The sequence below is a fragment of the Pipistrellus kuhlii genome, unplaced genomic scaffold (genome assembly GCF_014108245.1).
Source record: "Pipistrellus kuhlii isolate mPipKuh1 unplaced genomic scaffold, mPipKuh1.p scaffold_m20_p_22, whole genome shotgun sequence".
Classification (NCBI taxonomy): Eukaryota; Metazoa; Chordata; class Mammalia; order Chiroptera; family Vespertilionidae; genus Pipistrellus; species Pipistrellus kuhlii.
The window spans coordinates 13,040,239-13,064,506 of NW_023425521.1; the positions used below are offsets into that span (position 1 = coordinate 13,040,239).

General features: G+C 38.1%; 1 protein-coding gene across 1 annotated transcript; it reads right to left on the reverse strand.

Annotated features, from left to right (window-relative positions):
* Positions 1–2,464: 2,464 nt before the first annotated feature.
* Positions 2,465–24,114, reverse strand: LOC118726594 (leucine-rich repeat-containing protein 37B-like). The gene is given in 12 exon segments (XM_045586053.1): positions 2,465–2,965; positions 3,452–3,586; positions 5,301–5,485; positions 10,209–10,283; positions 11,254–11,325; positions 14,623–14,703; positions 15,365–15,436; positions 18,370–18,441; positions 19,919–19,990; positions 23,518–23,547; positions 23,549–23,730; positions 23,812–24,114. Coding segments are annotated over 12 exon segments (1,455 nt in total). The 3' UTR covers positions 2,465–2,789.
* Between the last annotated feature and the right edge of the window lie 154 nt (positions 24,115–24,268).

The following is a 24,268-nucleotide window of genomic DNA, read 5'->3' on the forward strand; positions in this document are numbered from 1 at the left end:
TCTGTCTGGCATAGTAAGAAATGGGGCCAAAAACACTCGTTGATAGGGCCTCAAAAGTCCAACAACAACTTTCAGAATCTTGGGGTTGCTGGCTACAGAATCTTAACTGGACCTCCTGGCTTTTACTTCTAGGTGGGGCCCTCTTAATGTTCTTCCTGGCACTCATCTTTGGCCTGGGCATCCTAAGAGCCCTTCCCTCCTTCCTCCAAAATCACATTCAGACAATAAGATCCATAGGGGAGGCGATGCTATTCCAGACCTACACTAGATATTATCTCCTCCCTCTATCACTGACTACTCAGGGGCATCTCTACACCCCACCTAAGCATGAAGCAGCTACAGAAGAATGAGATAAGCATCCCTCAGCAATCCCATCTTGCAGGAACCCCAGCTTATTGGAATCCCAGCTTACAGGGGAGAAAAATAAGAGGCTGGACTGTTAGAAATATTCTTGCACTCCATTATGCCCTGATTGGAGCTCTTGCCCCTCCCAGCCATTTTCCTGTTCACCAACCAGATTCTCAATGTAGGTCTCATGATTTGGTTTCCAATAAACTGCCTTACCCAGTTCCCAGTGGACCACTTATACCTGATCCAACTGGTTACTCTGACTGACCTTTACAAGAGGCAAGAATGTCCTGCTCTCTCTACTCTGCTCTATTGATGCCATTTGTTCTCAGCCCTCCTGCTAGCAGATGTAACAATCCTATGTAATAAAAGGCTAATATGAAATTTTACTGATTGGTGGAACAACTGGTTGCTATGATGTGCACTGACCACCAGGGGGAAGATGCTCGATACAGGAGCTGCCCCCTTGTGGTCAGTGTGCTCCCACAGGGGAGGTGCTGCTCAGCCAGAAGCCCTGAGCTGGCTCACAGCTGGTGCGTGCAGTGGCAGTGGCGGGAGCCTCTTCCCACCCAGTGGCAGTGCTAAGGATGTCCAACTGCTTGGGGAGTGGACCTAGTGGACCTAAGCCGTCAGTTGGACATCCCCTGGGGGCTCCCGGACTGCGAGAAGGTGCAGGCCAGGAACCCCCGAATACACGAATTTTGTGCATCAGGCCTCTAGTACGTTTATAATTCTTTACCCCTTTGGGCCTCATGTGTTTCTCCTTTGGTGACCCTTAACAGGTTGGCATGGGATATAGGTATGATTTCAGCTCCTCTCACTTCTTGGCCCTTGCACAAGTGCCCTCATGCAGTGAAAAAATAAAAATTAAAAAGCACAACCACACTGGGCAGGAGCAGTTTATACTTTCCAGAAGCATTTTATATCTGTTTTTAGACGTAGTCTCACATGCATCATTTGCTGGGGCGGGGTGAGGAGGTGTTTTTATTTTCCTAATTGCCTTGTCCTATATGTTAAATCACACAAACTAAATGTCTGACCCCAATTAGCAACGTTATGTAGCTTGCTGACTGCCACTGATGAGAAAGTGGTGAAATCAAAAGGTCATAACGGACACTGAAATATAAAGTCTTAGTTTTTTTTAATACAAACAGAATAGAAAAAAATCAGGGTGCATAATAATTTTGTTTTAGAAACTACTTATGTCTGGCATGTGTGGACTGAGTTGTGACATAAAATGTGGCTCACAGCCCAAGCACAATATAATCAATGGCAAAGTCCCCAACAATGGGCAAGGTATTTTCCTTCCCCCTCTCCTTTTTCTTTTTATTAAAGAAAAAAAACTACTCTATAAGGAGTCTCCCAGTTAAAATCCTATGAGTTTAGATAAAGGGAATAGAGAGAGTAAGGGGCCTGAAAACTAGTACAGTAAGTCCTCAATTTTGGGGACCTATATCTGGTCTTTGGATTTAACAGACAAAATTTCTGGTCCATATGTCATGTGTGAAAAATAATAACCTGTTAATTTTAAGATGCTTCTAAGCAAAGTTTGCTTATAATTAAATTAGCAGGTTATTTTTTTGTTATTAATTCACTATTATTTTAAACAAATTTTAACAAATAGGTCATATGTTAGAAAAAACACTGTAGTAATATTTACCTGGAGCTTCCACTTGTAGACGCCTTCCTTCCACACATCTGTTTTGGGAGAAAACAACATCATAATTATTCATCACAATGACCACTGTCTCTAAAGCTTTGATTCCTTCCCTTTTAAGTGAGATGATAATTTTTTTGAGGACAGGAACGCAGTTGAATAGTCTTGGACTCTTTCAAAGTCCCTAATTTAACACCTTGTAATGCATTTTATTTGCTATTTTAGATAACATTCAGCAGATAATTCCCAATAAATCTCTTAGAAATAGAACTATTGTCTTACCGCAATGAAACAGAAAACCACAAAAAAAAATGCCACTACTGCAATCACAGGTGATGCTATTAGGATGGTATTATATTTCCTAAATTTTGGCACTTCTTTTGTGAGCTGGAGAAAAAGAAAAAAGAAAAAAAAGAACATTAAAAAAAAAAACATTAAAGAGATGGATGGGATAAAAAAAATAACTATTATCTAGCCTATTCTAGAGAATAGCTAACTATTCGTAACTATTATTCTAAAATCCCACTCTTCCAGGTGAATAGCTAGCAAATAGGTCTTTAGGAACATACCAAATCTCATATGTTATGTAATCTGAGAATCAGCATTGACTTGCACAATTTACTTATTTTGGGTGTTAGGTCCTCTTCTCCTCTACCCTAGAACATGGCATAATTCCTAAATGAACAAAAAGGGAGATCACTATTTTAGCCAAAGTTACATGGTCAAGATAAAATCCAGACAAGCTGCCCCTGGTCTTCCTAGCTGAGTGCTTTCATGGCATGTCCTAAACGGAGTAAAAGCCCAGGTTCCGTGTTACAGGAGCTGTCCTCACCTCAGGTGCCTCCTCCTCCTCCGCTTCCTCCAGGGTCTCCATCTTCTCACTTTTCCATGGTTCGGTATCCCACTCTCCCTTGGAAACCTTTACTTCCTGCTGCTCATCAAGCAGTTTCATCAGGAGGCCTGTTCCAGAAAATAGTTTCCTCAATTTACTTTTGAAACTTGATTTGTATAATTCAGGTTTAAGAGAAGGGTTCCCTCTGTTGTTTACCAAATAACTCTGGGGCATATCTGCATTGTGTACATTTGAAAAAGGGAGTTTAATGAACGGTAATAACACTGATTCTGTATCTTGTAGATATTCCTCCGAGAAGATATTCCCTCCAATAAGGTTGCTAGGCCAGTGTTGCTCAGTGGTGAGCATTGACCTATGAACCAGGAGGTCATGGTTCGATTCTTGATCAGGGCACAGGCCTGGGTTGCAGGTTCCATTCCAAGTGAGGGGCCTGGAGGAGGCTGCAGATCAATTATTCTCTCTCAACATTGATGTTTTTATCTCCCTCTCTCAAAGTCAATAAAAATTTATTTTAAAAAATGAAATAAGGCAATATGTAATTCAGTACACTAATAATATCTTTTTTTTTTTATCATTAAAGTCTAGCTGCTCACTCATGAAGGCTGTCAAAGTGTTGCTATTTTTCTGTGAGGATGTTCTCTCTGGCTCAATAATCAGCTCAGAGCTGTTGTAGTTCTTCCGGTCTCTTAATACTTTCATGAATGGTCCTTCTGAAAGTACTTTTACGTCTGTCAAAAAAGAGATCACATTTATATTGAAAGACTCATGGGACAGTTATTTATCAGTCCACAGCCATACATCACAGTCAAATAAATAGGGAATCAGCAAATATTTGAGTGCCATTTAGAGAGGAGAAAAATATATCCCAACTTAGACCTATGATTTTCAACACAATAAAAGAAGAAACTGCATCTTTTTAAAAAGTGGTTATTTACTTAGAACATTCCATATCATGACATATAGTGACTATGTTTAGGATTATTCCATTGGTCCCCAACGGCCAATTGCCGGTTACTGGAGAAAAGCCACGGCTCAAGACCCACTCAGTTAGACTCTCTGCAGATCTACTGTGACTCCTCACACCCACGCACCCCATCCTGTGCTGTCTCGGATGCGGAGGGAGCCTGAGGCTTCCTCTCTCCACTCTTCAGGGTGCCCGTGTTCTTGCTACCATCACAGACGACCATGATCAACACCCACTGCTAACAGGTCCTCATCTGGACACTCCTTCTCCACTAGCCCACTGGTTCCTTACTTGGGCCCTCCTTCCACATATGCCAGCGCCATAACGGAAGGCTCTACACAGGAAAAAACATGTCTACCCTCTCTCTGTGCTTAAGATTTGGACAGGCATCTGGGATGTACATTTAACAGACTTGCCAGGTTGTGTACCACTGTGGAATGTTCAATAAACTATGGAATAATACTTGGTGGTCTAAAATACAGAAGGGAAAAAATGACTTTTGTCAGATGCCTACTTTCCTATCATTTCATGTCATTTCCTATATTTTCAGCTTTACTTGGGGAACCATCCAAAGCTTCAGATTGTGTGAAGCTCAAGTGTACCATTGTGCAGCTAGAACACAAGAATTTTCAGAAGAATTAAAAGTATTGCTGGTGGAGGTAAGGGTCAGAGAAGGAGGGAAGTCCTGGGAAAGAGCACGGCTTGCAGAGCCCAAAACTGGGAGCTGGAGACCTGGGCACTCGGTGACAGCTCTTAGCTCTTTCTGATCTCGTTTTTACTCACCTGTAAAAGGAGATTAAAATGCCTGTTCTGCCCACTGTTGGGCAGGAGGGAGTAATATAATTGGTCAAAACATGGTTTTGAAAAATAACCAACACTGACTTCATGTAAAGTAGCACAGCAGTCTTACTTATGGTGTGCTCCAGATCACTGACAGAAATCCATATTCAAGTTATCTGGACATGGAAGTACACTTTGGAAGTTATCAAAGTAGCTGCCAATAAACCTAATGTGTAGAAAAATACTTAAAAGCACACGAGTGTTGGGAGAATAGAAAACCTTGTGCTTCAGAGCAAGTACAGAGATGGACAGTAAGAATAAAAAGCCTCCCATGCCTTAGAATGGCTGGTTAGCAGCTTCTGGTGATGGATCCAAAAATTCTGTTTCCATATAAAACATAAAACAGCACCATTTGTACTCTTTTCATAACTTGCTAAAACAAAGATGTATCTATGTCTGTCCTACTTGGTAAATGGTAATTGAAACCTAATGCATACAAAACAGTTTACAAACTGATACACTAATGAACAAGTTCTCATTTGGAAGTAAAGAACCCAGCAGAGAGCACAGCACACACCATGTGGCCATTCCTGTCAATACCCTTCCCCTTCATCTGACTTTTAGCAAGGAGTCGTGCTTAAAATGTTAGAGTTGAACTCTGAGTGAATGAATAAAAATAATGCAGTTACTTTACTTACAAACATCATTCCTGATTACAAATAAAAACAAAATAAAAATTAAAAAGTTTATCATGGGCAGTTTAAACTCACCACAATGTTTCTTTGCCTGACACTCGTCACAGTGAAGTTTGATTGTCTTGGCAAAAGCCTCAATATTGTTTTTAAATTGGCAGAGGCAGCAGGCCAAATGGGTAGGTAAGATCCTATGGAAATGCAAAGGATTAAATTAGTGGCAAAGGAGTTACCTGAGGAGGTAGAAGAGATAGGCCAAGGCTACCACAGGGCTGGGCAAAGAGAATTGTTGGGGCATATCTCCTGAAGAGTTTTGTAGGGGTCAGTTGGCCATTACCTACTCCTGAATATTGTAAGTAAATAGAAGAGAGGAACAAAGTGCCCGACAGAAGGGTAAGAATGGCAGTAGGTATGGGATGCCTAGAATAAAAGTGATAGGGATTGGAACTGGGTGACACTGATCTGTAGTTTAATTCAAATGTATCTCTTTCTCCCAACCACAAAAAATAATGTTAATAAAATATAAAGTAATTATTTTAAAGAAGAGCTCATGAGTTCACAATGATACTAAAAAAGAAAGGAAAAGCTATTTATAGACTAATGCCAGCTAAAAAATAAAGAAAGAATAGTCTTTTCAACGAATGGTGCTAGGACAATTGGATATATCCATATAAAAAAAAAGAATTTCAACCCAAACCATATACAGAAATGGACTTAAGTTGGTTGAAAGATCTAAATGTAAAACCTAGAACTATAAAACTTCAACAAGGAAACATACAGGAAAATCTTTATGACCTTAAAATGGGCAAGATTTCTTAGATACAATACTAAAGGCAGAATATAAAAAACAAAAAAGGGATTAACTGAACATTATCGAAATTAAGAATTTCTGCCCTACAAAGAACACTTGGGAGAATGAAGAAACAAGCCACAGGATGGGAGCAAATACTTACCAACTGACATATTTAATATAGAACTTGTTTCCAGAATATGTAAATATCCAAAACTCAATATAAAATAGATAAATGATTCAAAGATATACAGATGGCAAATAAACATATAAAATATATTTTACATTATAAAACATTAGGAAAATGCAAATTACACCTACACTGAGATACCACTACATACCTATTTAAACTAAAATTGAACAGAATGGTCATACCAGGTATTGACAAACATGTGAAGAAAATGAAATTCTCATACAATGGTGGGGATGTAAAAATCATACAACCATCTTTGGAAATAGTTTTTTTTAAAAAACTTAAACATACACCTACTATTTGTTCCAGTCATTTTGCTTCCAGGTATTAATCAAGAGAAATAGAAGTATATTTCCATAAAAAGACTTGTATGTAAATATTCATAATAGCTTTATTTGTAATAGTGAAAAATTGGAACAACTTTAATAGCCATCAATACTGAGACATCAGTTGAAAAATACTGATATATTTATATGTAATGGAATACTTTTCAGCAATAAAAAGAAATGAATTATCTATACACATAACAACATGAATGAATCTTAAAATAATCAACTGAGTAAAGGAAGCCACTTAGAAAAAAAGTAGATACTGTATGATTCCATTTATATAAAATTCTAGAAAATGCAAACTAACCTATAGTAAGAGAAAATAGAAAGATGCTTGCACAGGAATTGAGGATGGCAAGGAGGAATGGAAGGAAACTTTAGAAAGAGACATGATGAAAATTTCTGAGGTTATAGCTAGTTTGATTTTAGTGATGGTTTCGTGGTGTATGAATATATATTGGTTGAAAGGCCTAATGTGAAACCTAGAACTATAAAATTTGTACAAGAAAACATGAGTGTATATAAACACAATATACATTTGTAAATAGAAATTATCATATGTTAATTATACCTCAAAAAGTTGTTAGAAATAAATGATTTAGACAACTGGGAAAATTGGAATTTTAACTATTATGTAATACTACAGTGAAGGAATTTAATTTCTTCAGTGCATTAATAGTATTGCAGTTCTACAGAGCAACGATTTTGAATATCCTAGAGGAAGTCATCTGACAAGGGAAGGATTGACTATGGCAGATGCTGTGGGAGAACTGAGGAAGATGAAGTTTGACAATCACCAACAGATACAACAATGTGCAGACAATAGTCATTTGTAGGCTGGCCTGTCAAAGGCAGTTGGAGCACACTGGTAAGAGCAGAGCCCTTTCCTATACTAATTTCATGTAATCTCCTCAGTTATCCTTAGCGTAACAGCAAGTTTCTATTAGCCTGCCATATTGGGAGGGGGAGCACATTTTAAAATGCAGTAAGTTCTGTAATAAAATGTCACAATAGGGGTTCACAGAAATATTTTTAAAAACAAAACAAAAAAAACTCCTGATCCTTAATTTATACCATATATAAAAATTACTCAAAATGGATCATAGACCTAAACATAACTAGACAACATATAGAAGAAAACATAAGAGAAAATCCATGTGATTTTGGATTAGACGATGGGTTCTTACACAGGAAATCTTACTTAATAATAGACAAACATGTAAATTGGCCGTACCTCTCCTATACCACCAGCCAATCAGGAATGATATGCAAATTAATCCAACCAAGATGACAGTTAATTTGCATACACAAGTGCCAAGTGACAGGGGCATGACGCTTGGGATGTCGCAATGGCAACAAAGCAGGTGTTCTGCCCCCCCTCCCTACCTCCAGCCCTCGATCTCTCAGGGCCTCTGGACAGTGTGGGAAGGCGGAGTCTGAGCGGAAAGAGAAAGCTCCCTGAGCAGAAAGAGGTGGCTCCATGGCCTGAGTGGAAGGGGCTGGGTCAGAGTGGAAAGGCAGTGCTGGCAGCTGGGGAAAAGAAAGCCCATTCTAGCATGAATCTTCGTGCATCAGGCTTCTAGCTCTTAGGTAAGAACAGTAAAGTACAAACCAAATAAGAAAAAAAAATTGCTGAATTAGTTTGATGAATTAAGAGTTTATCAAAATTAAAAACTTTTGGTCTTCAGAGATACTTTTAATTGAATAGACACAGTCACAACCTCGGAGAAGATGTTTACTAAACACGTATCTTACAGAAAGGACTTATAAAACTCTTGAAACTCAATAAAATAAATATCCAATTAAAAAGTGGATTTGGCCCTAATAGGTTTGGCTCAGTGGATAGAGTGTTGGCCTTCGGAGTCAAGGGTCCCAGGTTTGATTTCGATCAAGGGCATGTACCTTGGTTTCAGGCACATACCCAATAGGGAGTGTGCAGGAGGCAGCTAATTTATGTTTCTCTCTCATCGATGTTTCTAATTCTCTATCCTTCTGTCTTCCTCTCTGTAAAACTTCAATAATATATATATATATATATATAAATGAGCACTTTCCATTAAAAAATGGACTTGAACAGACACTTCAATGAAAAAGATATTTTCACATAGACATCCCACACCATCAGTTATCAGAGAAATGCAAATTAAAACCACACTGCAATATAAATACATTCCTACTAGAAAGACTAATTAAAAACATACAAATATAAAGGTCAGGTGAAAATATGAAGCAATTGCAGCTCTCATCTACTGTTGATGGGAAGGCAGGATGGTACAACCACTTTAGAACAGTTTAGCAGTTTCTTTACTAGTTAGATATGCATTCTGCATATGGTGCAGCAACCCCACCTTAGGTATTTTGCCCGAAAACAATGAAAATGTATTTTCACACAAAGATCTGTATATGAGTGTTTGTATTTTATTCTTTTAAAATATATTTTTATTGATTTCAGAGATGCAATAAGTTTTGTAATAAACTGTCTAGACAGATACTTCCTGCAAGCCTACAGCCCATACATGTGCCCTGACTGGGAATTGAAGCATGACCTGATTCATAGGTGGACTCTCAACCATTGAGTTACGTACTCATGGCTGAGTCATGTGGGTGTTTTTAGCAGCTTTATTCTCAATAACCAAAAAACCAGGAACTCAAATATCCTTAATTGATGACTGCAGAAACAAACTATGCAGCAATAAAAACTAAAGAATAATAGAAGCAGTAACATGTATAAATGTATTTTTAAAAGGGGGTTATGCTACACGAAAGAAGCCAAATACAAAAGGCTACACTCGACATTATTTCATTTGTAAGATATCTTGGAAAAGGCAATGTTCAAATGACAAAAATCAGATTGATGCTCACCAAGGGCTGGTGGTGGAAGAATTGACTGCAAAGAAACATGAAGAGCCTTTATGGAATGATAAAAGTGTTCTGTATCTCTAACAGATGGTGGCATTGCTCAAAACCACACGTTTATCAAAATTCACTAAGCTGTACACTTTAAAAGTGTTTTTTTGTTTTTGTGTTTGTTTTTGTTAATCCTCACCTGAGGAAGGGAGGGAGGATGGGGAGCGGGGCGATGGAGAGAGAGAAACATTGATATGAGAAAAACACATTGATTGGTTGCCTTCTGGAGGCATCTAACCCGGGCCAAGGATCAAACCTGCAACCCAGGAACATGCTCTCGACTGGAAATTAAACCTGGGACCCTATAGTGTGGGGCCAGTGCTCTAAGCATTCAGAAGCACTGGCCAGGGTTAAAAGAGTGAATTTTAGCTGAAACCGGTTTGGCTCAGTGGGAGAGCGTCGGTCTGCGGACTGAAAGGTCCCGGGTTCGATTCTGGTCAGGGGCATGTACATTGGTTGCGGGCACATCCCCAGTGCGGGGTGTGCAAGAGGCAGCTGGTCGATGTTTCTCTCTCATCGACATTTCTAGCTCTCTGTCTCTCTCCCTTCCTCTCTGTAAAAATCAATAAAATATATTTTAAAAGAGTGAATTTTATTTAATAAAAAGTATACCTCAATTAACATGACTTACAAAAATAATAAAGCGAACCTAAAATAATAACTAAGTGAAAATAAATATAAGAAAACCAGCTTACAGTTTCTCCAGTGTAAGGGACATCTTGAGGATGTTATCAAGTGCTATAAGTGACACTTGGGTTCCTCCCATGTCTCTGAAGGAGAAGGACCAAACAGGCATGATATGAACTCAAAGACAAAAATTCTATATTTAAAAAGAAATTTACAACATCTGGTTACTTTAATTCAAGCCAACTCAAGAATTTATTTGCCATAGATGGTATTTCCCGAGAGCTCTTCTTGAAAAATTTAAATTTATTTGCATCATCAAATTAATTACTTTGGTGAACAGTACAATCTGTGTTTGTTATTTTTTTACCATTATCCTATTTGTCTTTCTCAATTGCAACCACCACTTGATTATTCTTTAAATATCTTTAAATATTACAACTTATTCCTTTTTTTCCTCCTGAGATCCATGGTACTTGTGCATGCATCTACATGTTTCATGTTGGAATATGTTCTTCAAGACTGCTTCCTTTCTCCCTTCCTCTCCTGGCTATTATGCCCTTGTACAGTCTTTCTTAATAATTTTTCTGTGCCAGCCGAAACCGGTTTGGCTTAGTGGGTAGAGCGTCAGCCTGCGGACTAAAAGGTCCCGGGTTCGGTTCCGGTCAAGGGCATGTACCTTGGTTGCGGGCACATCCCCAGTAGGGGGTGTGCAAGAGGCAGCTGATCTATGATTCTCTCTCATCGATGTTTCTAACTCTCCCTCTCTCTTCCTCTCTGTAAAAAATCAATAATTAAAAAAAAAAAGGCATAATGCTCTGATAAGCTTGCAATTTCACCAATGCATTGTAAGTCATGTAAATATGGAGTAATAAGAATGTACTATTATATGCGGGCTATAAATTAAAATGAATGAATAAGTAAATCTAAAAAATAGAAAAAATAATTTATAAAATAATAATAATAATGATTTTTCTGTGCCAATAGTCACTTTCAATAACCCAGGTAAAATTTAAATTATGACTTTTTAATCAAAATGCAAAATATTTAATCTTTGTTGAAAGTAAGAAAGAGCAGAAATAATATCATAAGCCATGAAACTGTTGCAATACTTACAGGTGTTTCAATGCTGGCAAATTAAAAAGATACGGATCTTGAACAGTTGTCAAAGGATTACGATTGAGAATTCTGAAAAATACAATATAATTAAATCTGTCTGCATTTTCAATAACTGCCATGAAAGCTTATATTCATTTTGTTGGTACAAAACTTGAATGTTAAAAAAATAATTTTCTGTTTTACCTTTGGATCACCCTTAAGAATCCCTAAAGCATTCTTTTTTGGGTAATTACCCAGGTCTCTAAATGATAAAATGGAGAAGAGCATGTAAAGAAAAAATGGGAGAAAGTAGATAGCAAATAAAAAAGTATGCCAAAGAACTTTTTAGATTGAAAACGCTATTAATGCCTGGCCAGTTTGACTCAGTGGTTGAGCATTGACCTACATATAAACCAGGAGGTAACAGTTCGATTCCCAGGTCAGGGCACAATCCCAGGTTTGCGGGTTTGAACCCCAGTATGGGGAGTGCAAGAGGCAGCCAATCAATGATTCTCATTATTAATGTTTCTATCTCTCCCTCACCCTTTCTGAAATCAATATACATGTATTTTAAAAGAGAAAAAAAGAAAACCCTGTTAGTGACTATGCTGATAGGAAGCTCCTGCTCAACAGGAAATATTATTTCTAATGTCCTCCATAATTCAAGATGCTTTTCTTATCTCCAGAAATTTTTAAAAATATTTTAAGCCACCAGTTAAAGAGAAAAATAGGTCTAACTCCTTGATTTTGGAGCAAAAGCAAAAAGGATAAATCTATGAGGAAGTGGTGAAAGCATGCTCCTATCACATACTCCCATGTGTATTTTTGTATCAAAGACTTTGTTACATCGTATGTAGATCACTTGTTTAACCTGTCAATTTCTTGGACTGTTAGTGCCTGACATTTACTAGGTATTTAATAGATGTTTGTTTAATAAATCAATAACATTTTGATTACATATCAATAAAATGAACAAATTTGTCAATTGACACACATTTTTATGCCCGATGCTAAACTGAATGTTCTTCTCAATTCTATAAAACATACAAGTAAAACAAGACAAACAAAAAACAAGAAGAAAAGAAAATCTGCCTTTAGGATAACTACTCAAAAGTCATTAGAATATTTTTGCAGACTATTATAAAGATGATTATCACAGCTAAGATCTATTAGGCTGCTGGGCATCTGTGATGAACATTTCATATTTAACCCTCACAATAACTTTAATGATATATATTATTACCCCGCTACAAATGAGGAAGCTGAGGTACAGAGAGGTTATATAAGTTGTCCTAGATTGTCAAGCTAGTGAAAAGCAGAGCTGGAATTTGAACTCTGTTCTGACCTTAACATCCATGTTTAAGCTCTATGAAGAAAAAGGGTTGAAAATAGCTGTTATTTTAACCTTAATTCTGAGACCACTAGGTATAGAAATACCTTTTCAAATTTCATGTACCCATCTGGGACAGCCTCTATGGGAATTACACTTTTTCTTTTTATTCCTGTTTGCAAAATGATCACCCATGATTAAATATTTAACTAGCTTATAGTCACTGAGACTTTAGAAATTTAAAACCATGTTGTAGGCAAATCAGTGAGAATGGTGGAGTAAGGAAGGACACGTAGAAATTCATTCCTAAAAAACAACTGGCAAAATATGGTCAGAATCAACTTTCTCAAACTCTGTAAGTTTAACCATTAGGCTTCGAAGAACCCAGGGAACATTTAGTCAAGAGAAATTATTGATTTCTGTAAGAATGGTGTTCTGTGTTGCTTTAACTCATCCTAGAGCTTTTTTCTCCCTCTCTGGGGTAACCTTGAAAAACTGCCCACAGCCCCAGCACCACAGAAAGCAGAACGGAATGAAATCATATTCCCAAAGAACTGTCGACTACCTGTCTGACGGTTTCCTGGAAGACCACACTTTAAAGGCTTGTTTTTGACCTGAGAGCAGCCTAGCCTCTAAAGCCTCTGTCCTCAGAGGGTATTTTGTGAAAACCACTTCATGTATATGTTTTAACATGGCAACTGCTGAGGCAATGGATAAAAGTTGGTATAAAAAATAGGCTAACAAAAAAAGTTGAAAGGAAAAGCTGAGAAATGAGATGTCCATAGAGACTTGGAATTACTCCAACATATGCCCAGGAAACTGGAAGACCATGAGACATATTCCCAGGAATCTAAAAATAAAAATACTATTACCACTAGCCTGGCCGGTGTGGCTCAGTGGTTGAGCATCGACCAATTCCTGGTCAAGGTACATGCCCAGGATGCAGGCTTGATCTCCAGTGTGGGACATGTAGGAGGCAGCAGATCAATAATTCTCTCTCATCACTGATGTTGTTCTCTCTTTCTCCCTCTCCCTTCTTCTCTGAAATCAATAAAAGTATATTTTAAGAAAACAAACACAACTATTACCACTAATATGTTCAGCAAGGTCGCAGGATACAAGACCAATATGAAAAAATTAGTTGTTAATTCTATACACATTGAGCAATGAGTTATCCAAAAATGAAATGAAGAAAATGGATTTCTGTACCACAAGACAATAAGACAGTCTTTTCCAAAGACAAGATTGCAAGACAATATTCATCTTAAGTCTAAAATCCTTTTCAGGCCACTGAACATATCCACTATGATTTGCTTGTGCCACAGAGAAATCATAGAATTTTCTAGCTGAAAGGGAATAAAACCCATACTTCATACTGAGGGGTAGTCAGGAAAGAAATTGGAATGAGGCTACAGCTATGTATTTTTCTTAGTTCCAGCATCACTTGGAACACTTTTTCACACCACAACTTAACATAAACAGCATATTTTCCCATACTTCAAAGATTCACTTCAGATGTATATAGATTCTGAAATATAATGTTCTGATTGGGAAAAGCTGTGCCCTGTGGCAGCCTTTTAGGAATTCTTACTGCTTTTCCATTTAAAAGAGACTCATGTGGAAGCATCCACATCTTTTGCTCCCTGGAGAACTCTGACTGAAACGTAATTCTTTCAGTTCTATGTTGCATACATATGAGCAGTTAGGAACTTTACACATGAGCAGGAATCAAAGTCAAATTCAGAAGGGGAATTTCAAAGACCATTCACATATTGGAGCAGAAGCAATACTGGGATTCCCATGATAGTGATACTTTGAATGTTATCTGCTTAGTGCCTTGTATTGCACATGCCAAAGGTTAGTTCTGGAGAAAGCAGAGCATGCCATATATGAGTTAGACCTCTTTGTACCTTAGTTTCCTCATTTGAAAGGAAAAAAGAAGGACTCTTTAGCCACACTTTTCAAAAGAGTTCAAACTGAACTTATACCCAGCCCACCAATTAGTGTATGTTTTTACACAAAGCTTTTTACATAAGTTCATCTTCTATTTCACTTACAACTTGTGTAAAAATTGCATTCCATGTGAGGCCTGAAATGTCCCAAAGTTCACTTTTGTGATGGAATTGCAACCGATATTTCTACAAAAGAAGAAAAAAAGAAGAAGAAAAAAAAAGACACAGCAAAATAAGAGAAAAAGAATTCTTTCAGATCATTTATCTTTTATCAGAGATTCTAATTTATATATGATAAAACAACAATAATCCCTCTGTACACTCAATAAATCTCACTGTGAGAGATATTTGCTTATGGTTTATGCTTTCATGTTTATACATGTTGTGCATTAGCTACAGAACAGTAAGCGCTCAAAAATACTTTCATTAATTGATCTTTCTTTAGAAGAGGGATACACAACTTCCACACTATTGACATTTTGGGCTAGATGTTTTTTTATTATGGGGGGTGTCCTGTGCCTTGTAGTATGTTAACAACAATAACTCTAGCCTCTACCCACTAGATGCCAGGAGCAAATCTACAGTTCTGACAACTAAAACTCTCTTTGAATACTGCCAAGTTTCACCTGGTACAAAATCACCCTGATTGAGAACCATAGAATGGTTCGTTCTGAATGTGAGAGAATTTTCACACTAATCTATGCTAGAGACAAATAGGATTTGCTACATAACTTTAGTAGCTTTCTACTAATAAAATTTTAATCTTACTGCAAAATAAATAACAAAGAGGTTTACAATTATGTTTTATAAAATTTCTAAACACAAGGAAGTTATATTTATAACTTACATATATTGTAGAAAAGGTAGTGACTCAAAGGCATTTCTTTCAATATATTCTATTTTGTTGCAGGATAAATCTCTAGGAAAATAAAATAATGCCTCAATTAGCTATTAGATATCTAACGAGTGGCAATAATTGGTCAGAGGTTAGAATAATATTGAATACGCAGCTTTAGTCTAAACTCTCAACCTTAAGAATTGTACTTTGAACTATCCAGAGCCCCTTACGCTGCCCTCACCTCTCTTAAGACTCTCACCTTCATGATCTTCATAAATACAAAATACAATTATATGTCTTGATAGATTTTGAAGGAAATCTTTCCTGAGATCAGAAGAATTGATTAGAAGACCTTTGTGGTCTCATCAAATTTAGATTATGTGCTCTAAGTTTATATATCTTCATGTGAGATTAAAAGAAATAATCTCACATCTACACACCTCCTGGTTTAGTTCTGTTTTTCTAGGCAAATTCAATACCAGAAAAAATAAAAGATGCCTTTTCATATAACTTAAAAGGAAGTGACTGTTCTAAATAACACAGGAATTTGAACTAATACAGAACTTTGAACTAATGATACTTTCTATTATACTAATGGAATTTCATTTCTTATTTTGCATTACTTTAATACCCATGAATTGAATTGCTTCAGTTGTACAGTGGTGGGACAACAGAAAACAACATGGTGCTGGATTTTTATTTGAAAACACCATCTCTCCTCTGTAATTGACTGTCTTATTTCCACTGATTCCACTTGAGTCCCTCACTTTTCTCCTGGATGGGTATACCTGCTTCTGGCTGGTATTTCCATCTATAATCTCCCCCTTGCTAAACCATCCTGACACACAGTCACCAATTAACACACCAAGAGTGAATTTCAAATAACAGCCAGCATCACTTGGGAACTTGTTGAATATGCAAATTCTCAGTCCAACTCTGGATCCATTGAATTAGTAACCAGGGGTGCAGCTTGAGTTTTAACAAGCCCTCCAAGTGACTCTGTTGTAGGCTAAACTTTCTCCTGGAGCACTGCTGTGATAACGTGGTTCTTGGCATTCAAAGCACCAGAAGATCTGGCTCTAATCTCCCTACTTTCCCTACTTGTACTATAGAGATACTCAAAGTAATTTTCTTGTGTGTTGCCTCTCCCTAGGCTCCTTTTGCAAGCTAATTTCATCCAAGATATCTGTCTGATGATCCCAAAGCACCTTCAAGGTCCTGTTCAAACAGCTTTGCTCTACTAACATCTTTGCTGATCCATCTTGAAGTCTCTTTTCCATCTGCTCTGACCAAAACAAATTTATATCTCTCATTGTCTATATCCATTTCTTCTGTTTAATGCACTTATGTTTGTATCCTATTTCCTCTGAGCAAAACTCAAAGTATGGACTGGATCTGGCTCATTGCATTGTCTACTGAGACATGAACAGGTATAATTCAAATATTTATAGAATAAACAAACAGCTGGTAAGTAGAGAGAAAAATGACTTTTAAAACAAATGTAGTTTTATGATTTCATGGCTCCCACTTGTGTGCCACTGCAGCACATCATCTTCCCCTTAGTACTTGTGCTCTATGGTTTGAGTTTATATGTTTTTTTCCCTATGAGATCATGAATTACCAGAAGGATAGGGAGCTTGAGATACCTATCTTTGGGCCTTAGTTCTAGGTACAGTGCTTGGCATGTTCTTTTTAAGCTTGCTTACTGATTGGCATTTTTTATTGGATGGGGATACAAATCTAGCAAGAAATAGTTAGCTTACAAAGTATTTCACAGCAGAAGTAATGAATGACCTAACCTATTGAGCAGTTATTTACTTAATTTTATTTCCTCCAAACTGTATGTAAGGTTTGGAAGCAAGATGCAAGACCAATACAAAAGTAATGTCCCTCTGAAGCTTGAAAGGTTTGACAATACAAACGTGTCAGTGTTTTGTGAGGCTCTTTTTACCTACTTCACTTAACTGTTCTATATTTTCAAAAAAAATCCACTTGCTAAATATCGCAATTAATTAGTTTAATAAGAATTAACGACATACACAAGTCTAGATGCAATGGACCAAGAATCATAATTGAGTTTTTATGGCAAAAAGCATCTCTCTATTCTAAGTACATAGAATTACTTGGCAAACACTGATTCCTTGACAAGGAGGCTGAGAGATTTTTATTTTGAAATTAGTGAAATTAGGGTCATTTCTGATATTATTACTTGGTGTAGTCATTTGCAACAATACCACTTAACCATCATGTTAAATATTTACTTTTAGTATTGGTATAACATTTCCTGCATTGAAACCCTCAACACCAATTTGCTCTCTTCGTAACGTAATATGTTCTTAATAATATTGTTTACATAATTCATCTCCTTAAACATTTAATGTGTAAATGTTAATCTCATTTATATTAAATTATGAAAAAGTCTGGTTAATGGCATTCAAATTAATATAAATGTTTTATATTTTCATGTCCTACAGAAGACAATTTGAGGTTCAACTGAATTCCTCTCATTTTACTAAATCAACATTTTAAAACCTTTTCAGTAAAGGCCAGACAGTAAGGATTTGCAAGCCACGGACAGTCTGTCTTGCATATTCTTCTTTCCTTTTTTCTTTTACAGCCCTTCATAAGTATAAAATTCATCCTTAACTTATGTCTCCTAAGAAACACACAAACACAGGCGGGATATGACACATGGCCCCTAAATTAACTATAAGCAGATAGCATATGAACACTCATATAACAAGGTGCATGTGTGTGTATAATTAATCAGATCTTATTACCACTTTTACTCAATACCTGAAGAGTTTTTCCTATCTGTATCTTGTCTATATGATTATAAAATGAAAATCCCTAAGAAATATTAATGCTAGAAATGGGCTGGAGTCCAACACAGACTTACAGAATTGTAGAATTTTATTGCTGGGAGAAATTGTAGAGATTATCTCATTTGAACCCTTTATTTATTTTGTAGATATTACAACTAAAAAACTCATAAATCAATATAATTAACTTACAAGTACTGGAGGGAAAACAGGCCTTCAAATGAATCCTTACGTATTTCCCTCAAATTATTTCCACTGAGATTTCTGAAAAATGAAAACATTATTTCTGGATCAAAATGCAAAATAACTACAACTATTTACTGCACAGAAAAATATATAAGGAAACGTGGGTAATGGTGCCATTGAAATACCCTAATCTTTATTTAATTGAAGGAAGATAATCTGTTCTTTATTCAAATCTTTCTTTTTACATCTTCTTTGTGCAAACAATAGGCCATTCTAGAATTGACTCATTTTCCTTCCTCAGCTTTCTGTCTGTCCAAAGACCTTATCAATACTTGAAATTATATCTATTTATTTATTATATATATATATATATGTTTTTTCATATTATACATTTGTAAACGCCTTGAGAACTGGCGTAATTTGTCTACTTTGTTCCTGGGCCTGTAATCTTGGCACATAAAACAGTTCCTGGCCCGTAGCAGATGTTCCATAAATACTTTTTCCATGATTTCAGAAAATGACAGACATCACTTTCAGTAGACTACTTTTATTTAAAGCAAATCATCCACTTACCATCACTCATGAGCTTTATAGATAGGAAAAGAAATATCTTTCTTTTCCCCTACATTTGACTCTTAGTCTTTGGAGACAAGAGTCCTGTGAGAATTTTATAAAAGCTATGGACCCTTTCCTTAGAAAAGTACACTTTCTTGAATACATGCAAAAGTGTGCATGTGATTTCCAGTTGTTGATTATCCCTTTAGGGCAGAGGTCCGTGAATAGGATTGAATGGATTGAATTCAGGGAGCCAAACCTGAATGGGAAATAAAATTACATCTTTATTTTCACAAACCTCTACCTAAAATTAGCATTGCCTTGCATTGTGAATGTAGGCAAGGAATTATAGATTAGCACTAGAGTAGTTTATTGGGACCCCAGGGCATGCAACTTATCCCACTCCCAGGCCGGACTGTAGGCTCAGGTGCAGCCAATGGTGCCAGGGACCATGAGGTGTACGGCTTGTAACTCTTTGGGGCCAGGTTGCAGGCGCAGCCACTGGTGCCTGGGACTGTGGGGTGTGTATCTTATTCCTCTCCCTGGCCGCAGCCCCAGCCGTTGGTGCCCAGGACCACGGGGTGGGCAGCTTTCCCCTCTCCTTGGCCGTAGCCTGGCTGGTTCCCATTCCTCTCTCCCCAGTGTTGAGTTTCTGAGCCGTTAATGGTGTAATGGTGTAATGACCATTTGCCTACTAGCTCTTTATTATACAGGATGATTATCCTATATAATGTATTACTTGTTATAATGGAAAGTAAGTTTAAATTGACTCTGATTTTATGAGACTGACGCGCTACCTACTGCGCAAACGAGGCACCTTGACTCTGATTTTAAAGAGAGCCTACCAAATTTAATTTTTAAAGTAAGTAGAATTGCAATCTATAGATGTTGATTTAGGAAATACCTTTCCTCAGAGCTACTGACCTCAAAATTATGGACCAAGAAGCATCTTACAATACAGTTATTTTTTAAAATTCATTTTTGGAGTGAATATACTCACAGTTTCTCAACCAAACGGTATGACTTCCACGTATCTTTACCAATGTATGAAATAGCATTTCCCTGCAAGTTTCTGTGAAGAAATACAGTTAATATGTTTAAATAGCTAAGAAACAAATGAACAGAATAAGTAGAACAATCATGGCAACCTTATGGGGAATATTCAAATGTAGAAAATACCAGCTTTCTAATTTTCACAGCTTCCCTTTGCATTATTAATAAAGACATAATGTGGCTCCACTGACACCCTGAGGCTTCCCCTCAGAACCCAAACTCTTTTTCTTGGATAGGTAATGCCAGTTAACTACTTTGAATGCATTTTTCTTTTTCAAAATCACTTGTGTCTACAATGATTCCTACAAATCAACGAGAGAATAATAATTCAACAGGAAAATAGCAAGAATTTATCATTTTAAGAAAACAAATGTAAAGAAACCTTATGGCAGGCCACAGAAAAGCATTGGCTCAGTGCCCTCTGTGGAAATCTCTACAGGTGTTAGGAGTTGTAAGGGCAGTTAGAAATAAGAGGACTAGAATGGACATAGACATAGTTGACAGGGAAAAGCACAAATCACTGAGTAAGGAGTAAAGTATTACCTCTTTAGAGGGAAAATGCAAAAAGAAAAGAGAAAGAGGGAGATTGGAAGAATAGACACACACCAAAATAGTAACAGGAGTGGTAGAAAGGGTTGGGTGGGATTTTCACATTATATCCTTTACTAAAGGCTGGGTACACGAAATTCAGGCACAGGGCCTGGGTGGGGGATGTCCCTCAGCCCAGCCTGCACCCTCTCCAATCTGGGATTCCTCTCACAATCCAGGACTGCTAGCTCCCAACAGCTCACCTGCCTTCCTTCCTGATTGCCCCTAACTGCTTCTGCCTGCCAGCCTGATCACCCCTTAACCACTCCCATGCCAGCCTGATTAATGTCTAATTGCTCCCCTGCCAGCCTGTTTGCCCCCCAACTTCCCTCCTCTGCCTGCCTGGTCACCCCTAACTGCTCTCCCCTGCAGGGTTGATCACCTCCAACTTCCTTTTCTTGCAGGCCTGGTCACTCTCAACTGCCATCCCTTGCAGGCATGGTGCCTCGCAACTGTGGTGGCCATCTTGTGTCCACATGGGGGCAGCCATCTTTGACCACATGGGGGCAGCTATTGTGTGTTGGAGTGATATTCAATCTGCATATTACTCTTTTATTAGATAAGATAGAGGCCTGGTTCATGGGTGGAGGCCGGCTGGTTTGCCCTGAAGGCTGTCTCAGATCAGGGTGGCGGTTCCCTTGGGGTGTGGGATGGCCTGAGCTAGGGGTCTGTGATAGTTTGCAGGCCAGCCACACTCCCAAGTGGAGGCCCTGGTATCTGGAATTTATTTAGCTTCTACAATTGAAATTTTGTAGCCTGGAGCAGAGCCAAGCCTTCTGCTTGCTCCATGGTGGCAGGCATTCTGTTTGGATTTGTTCACCCTCTATAATTGAAACTTGTAGCCTCAGTGGAGGCTTAGGTCGGCAAGGGAAAGCAGAAAGCTTGGCTTTCTCTGTTGCCTGGGAAACCCAAGCCTCCCTCCTGCTCTCTATGGCTGTAGCCATCTTGGTTGGTTTATTTGCATACTCACTCTGATTGGCTGGTGGGCGTGGCTGGTGGGCGTGGCTAGTGGGTGTAGCAGAGTGGTGGTTAATTTGCATATTACTCTTTTATTAGGTAGGATACTTCTGTGACACTTAAAAACAAAACAGTGAGAATGTGTCCATGAATTACAAGTGTTTAAAAGAAGCTGTTAAATTCCTGAGATTCAGTTTCAAAACACTACCTCTGTGGATGACTTTGAATCTTTAGCTTTGTCCTCTTCCCTCTACTTACCTATTCAGTTTCCATATTTTTTAGGAAGGTTAGAAAAAGTCAGGTAGCTGCCTGCCCCTCTGTTAAGTGGACATTTCCACTCAAGCAGAAGCCTTCCTGTTGCTTTAAGCTCACCCATGAAAGATGCCCAAACTGAGCTCACCTCCTCAAACTGTCTCACTTTCCCAATTCCTGTATGTCTGCCTGTCATAATACCATCATTCTCCTCATCATCTAGGACAGAAATTTTCCAGGGATATATTTGATCTTTCTCTTTCCTGTACATCCCATCCCTGACTCCAATTAGCTACCAAACCTTGTCAGTTCTTCCTGTATAGTGTTCCCTGGATTTTCTTTCTACTCCTGTCACAACCCCTCTGATTCAGCACATTCTCATTTGACTCCTACAGTATTCTATTTGGTCTCCCTGAGTCAAGACTTCCTCTCTAGATCACTCTAACTATGAAATCTAAAATAATCCTTTTTGGTTTTTTGTTTGTTTGTTTGGTTGGTTGGTTGGCTGGTTTTTTTATTTTTTAGAGAGAGAGAGCTAGGAACACCGGCGATAGAGAAACATCATTATTGGCTGACTCCTGCATGTCCCCCACCAGGGATCAAGCTGGACCTTGACTGTGAATTGAACCAGTGACCTATTGGTTCCTGACTTGATGCTCAATCATTGAGCAACAATGGCTGGGCAATCCTCTTATTTTATTCTTCTGTCTCTCTCACTTGAAAGCTTTCAGTGGGTCTCCTTATCTGTGTAGCTTTCAAACCTCTAGAGCTGATAGTCAAGGTTTTTCATAATCATATTTTTCACTGTTTCTGAAACCAATTCTTTTTAACCAGACTTGTCTATTAAGTCATAATCATTCCTGCAGCCATGCCTCCACCTAAATTTTTCTCACTAATTTTTCTCTGTTTACCAAACCATAGCCACCCTTTAAGTCCCAGCTAAAGTTCTAGCTTATCCTTGATTCCACACCCCAGTCACTGCAGATTCTGCTGAATTACAGCACCACTACAGGCCTGTATCTCTTTTAGCGCTTAATTATATTTATCACCCCCTCTTTATGCACTTTGTCTTTCTTCCCTACCTACCACTGTAATGTTCCACAGACAATATCTTATTTCTGTGGCTTCCCAGTACTTACACCTGAGTTGGGCACAAAATGAGTGGTTTATATTGAAAGCCAGAGGGCAAAGATGAGTTCTAGATATGACTTACGGGTCAAATAATAATAGTTAACAAACATACATATGTTAGGCACTTATACAAGTACTTTATATATATTAACTCATTCAAAACTCACAACAATACTAAAGATGTTAACTATCCTAATCTTCATTTCAAAGTTGTGGAAATTGAGTCCCAAGACTAATAAATGGCATATCTGGCTCTAGAATCTCATCTTAAACACTTTGTTGTTTCACCACCAATAAAATTCAAAGATTATTATCATGTTGTTGTAAAGAGGATGAAGCAAAAGTGGGAGGACAACAGAGGTTAAAGAATGAAATGATGGGGGGCTAAAAGTATGGATCAGGAAAAATAACATGGACAATTACAAGTAAAAGACTGGTGAAATGGGGAACAATAGCATTAAGGAGAATAAAGATAAGGAATAGTTGTCAAAGAAGATAAAAACAGAGAGTCTGTCAAAGTGGTTTGGGGGGAGATGAGGAAGGCCAAGGAAGTACTCAGGGAAAAGGCTGCCATGTGAGCCAAGATGCAGAGAATCAGTGAGAAAAGGCAATGCTTACAAGATGGTGAAGGTGCCATTGTAGATGCTGGTCTGGCACAGGCACTTTGCTCAGCTTCTGGTTTGAGCCAAAACCAATACAGGACAGTGTCCCAATACTGCAGGTGCAGAACTCACATATATTCATGGTGGCAATCTGTGCAGTCACTGGAGGAACTTCGATGTTGAAAGACAGAGCTGTGAACTGAGACTGTGAACTGAGAGAAGCTGTTGGCTGCAGAGCCTGAACAGACTCTGGGTATTAAAGTGCCATTTTAAGGTGTTTTGGATGAGCAATAGTCTGCTGCTGGCTTACAGCATCAGTTACCATAGTCGGTTGTTTGGTGATGGTATTTCTTATGTCCATCGGTGGAAAGGTTGGTTGCTGAGCCTGAACAGGCTGTGGATGTGGAAGCATTGGTTGTTGAGCCTGAACAGGCTGTGGACGTGTAAGGGTCACCTCAGAGTATTTTGGAGGAGCTGTAGTCTGCTGCAGGACATTAGGCTGATGTGGGGTCTTCTGCTGGTTTGGAAGTTTAGCAGGATAAAAAGAGACCTCCTTGTCAGTTACAGATGGTTCATTCTTCGTAGGGGGCTTTGGTTTTATCACAACCCCCATCTCCACATTGTCAAGAGTGATGGACAATAGTTGATGGCGAATTTTAGCCCAATCAGGGAATGAGGATGTTGCCTTCTGATGGTCTGAAGGTTGAGCTTTTAGAAGTTGATGTTGACTCTTCCAGTGGACTGAAGAAATTTGAGTTGAAGTCTCC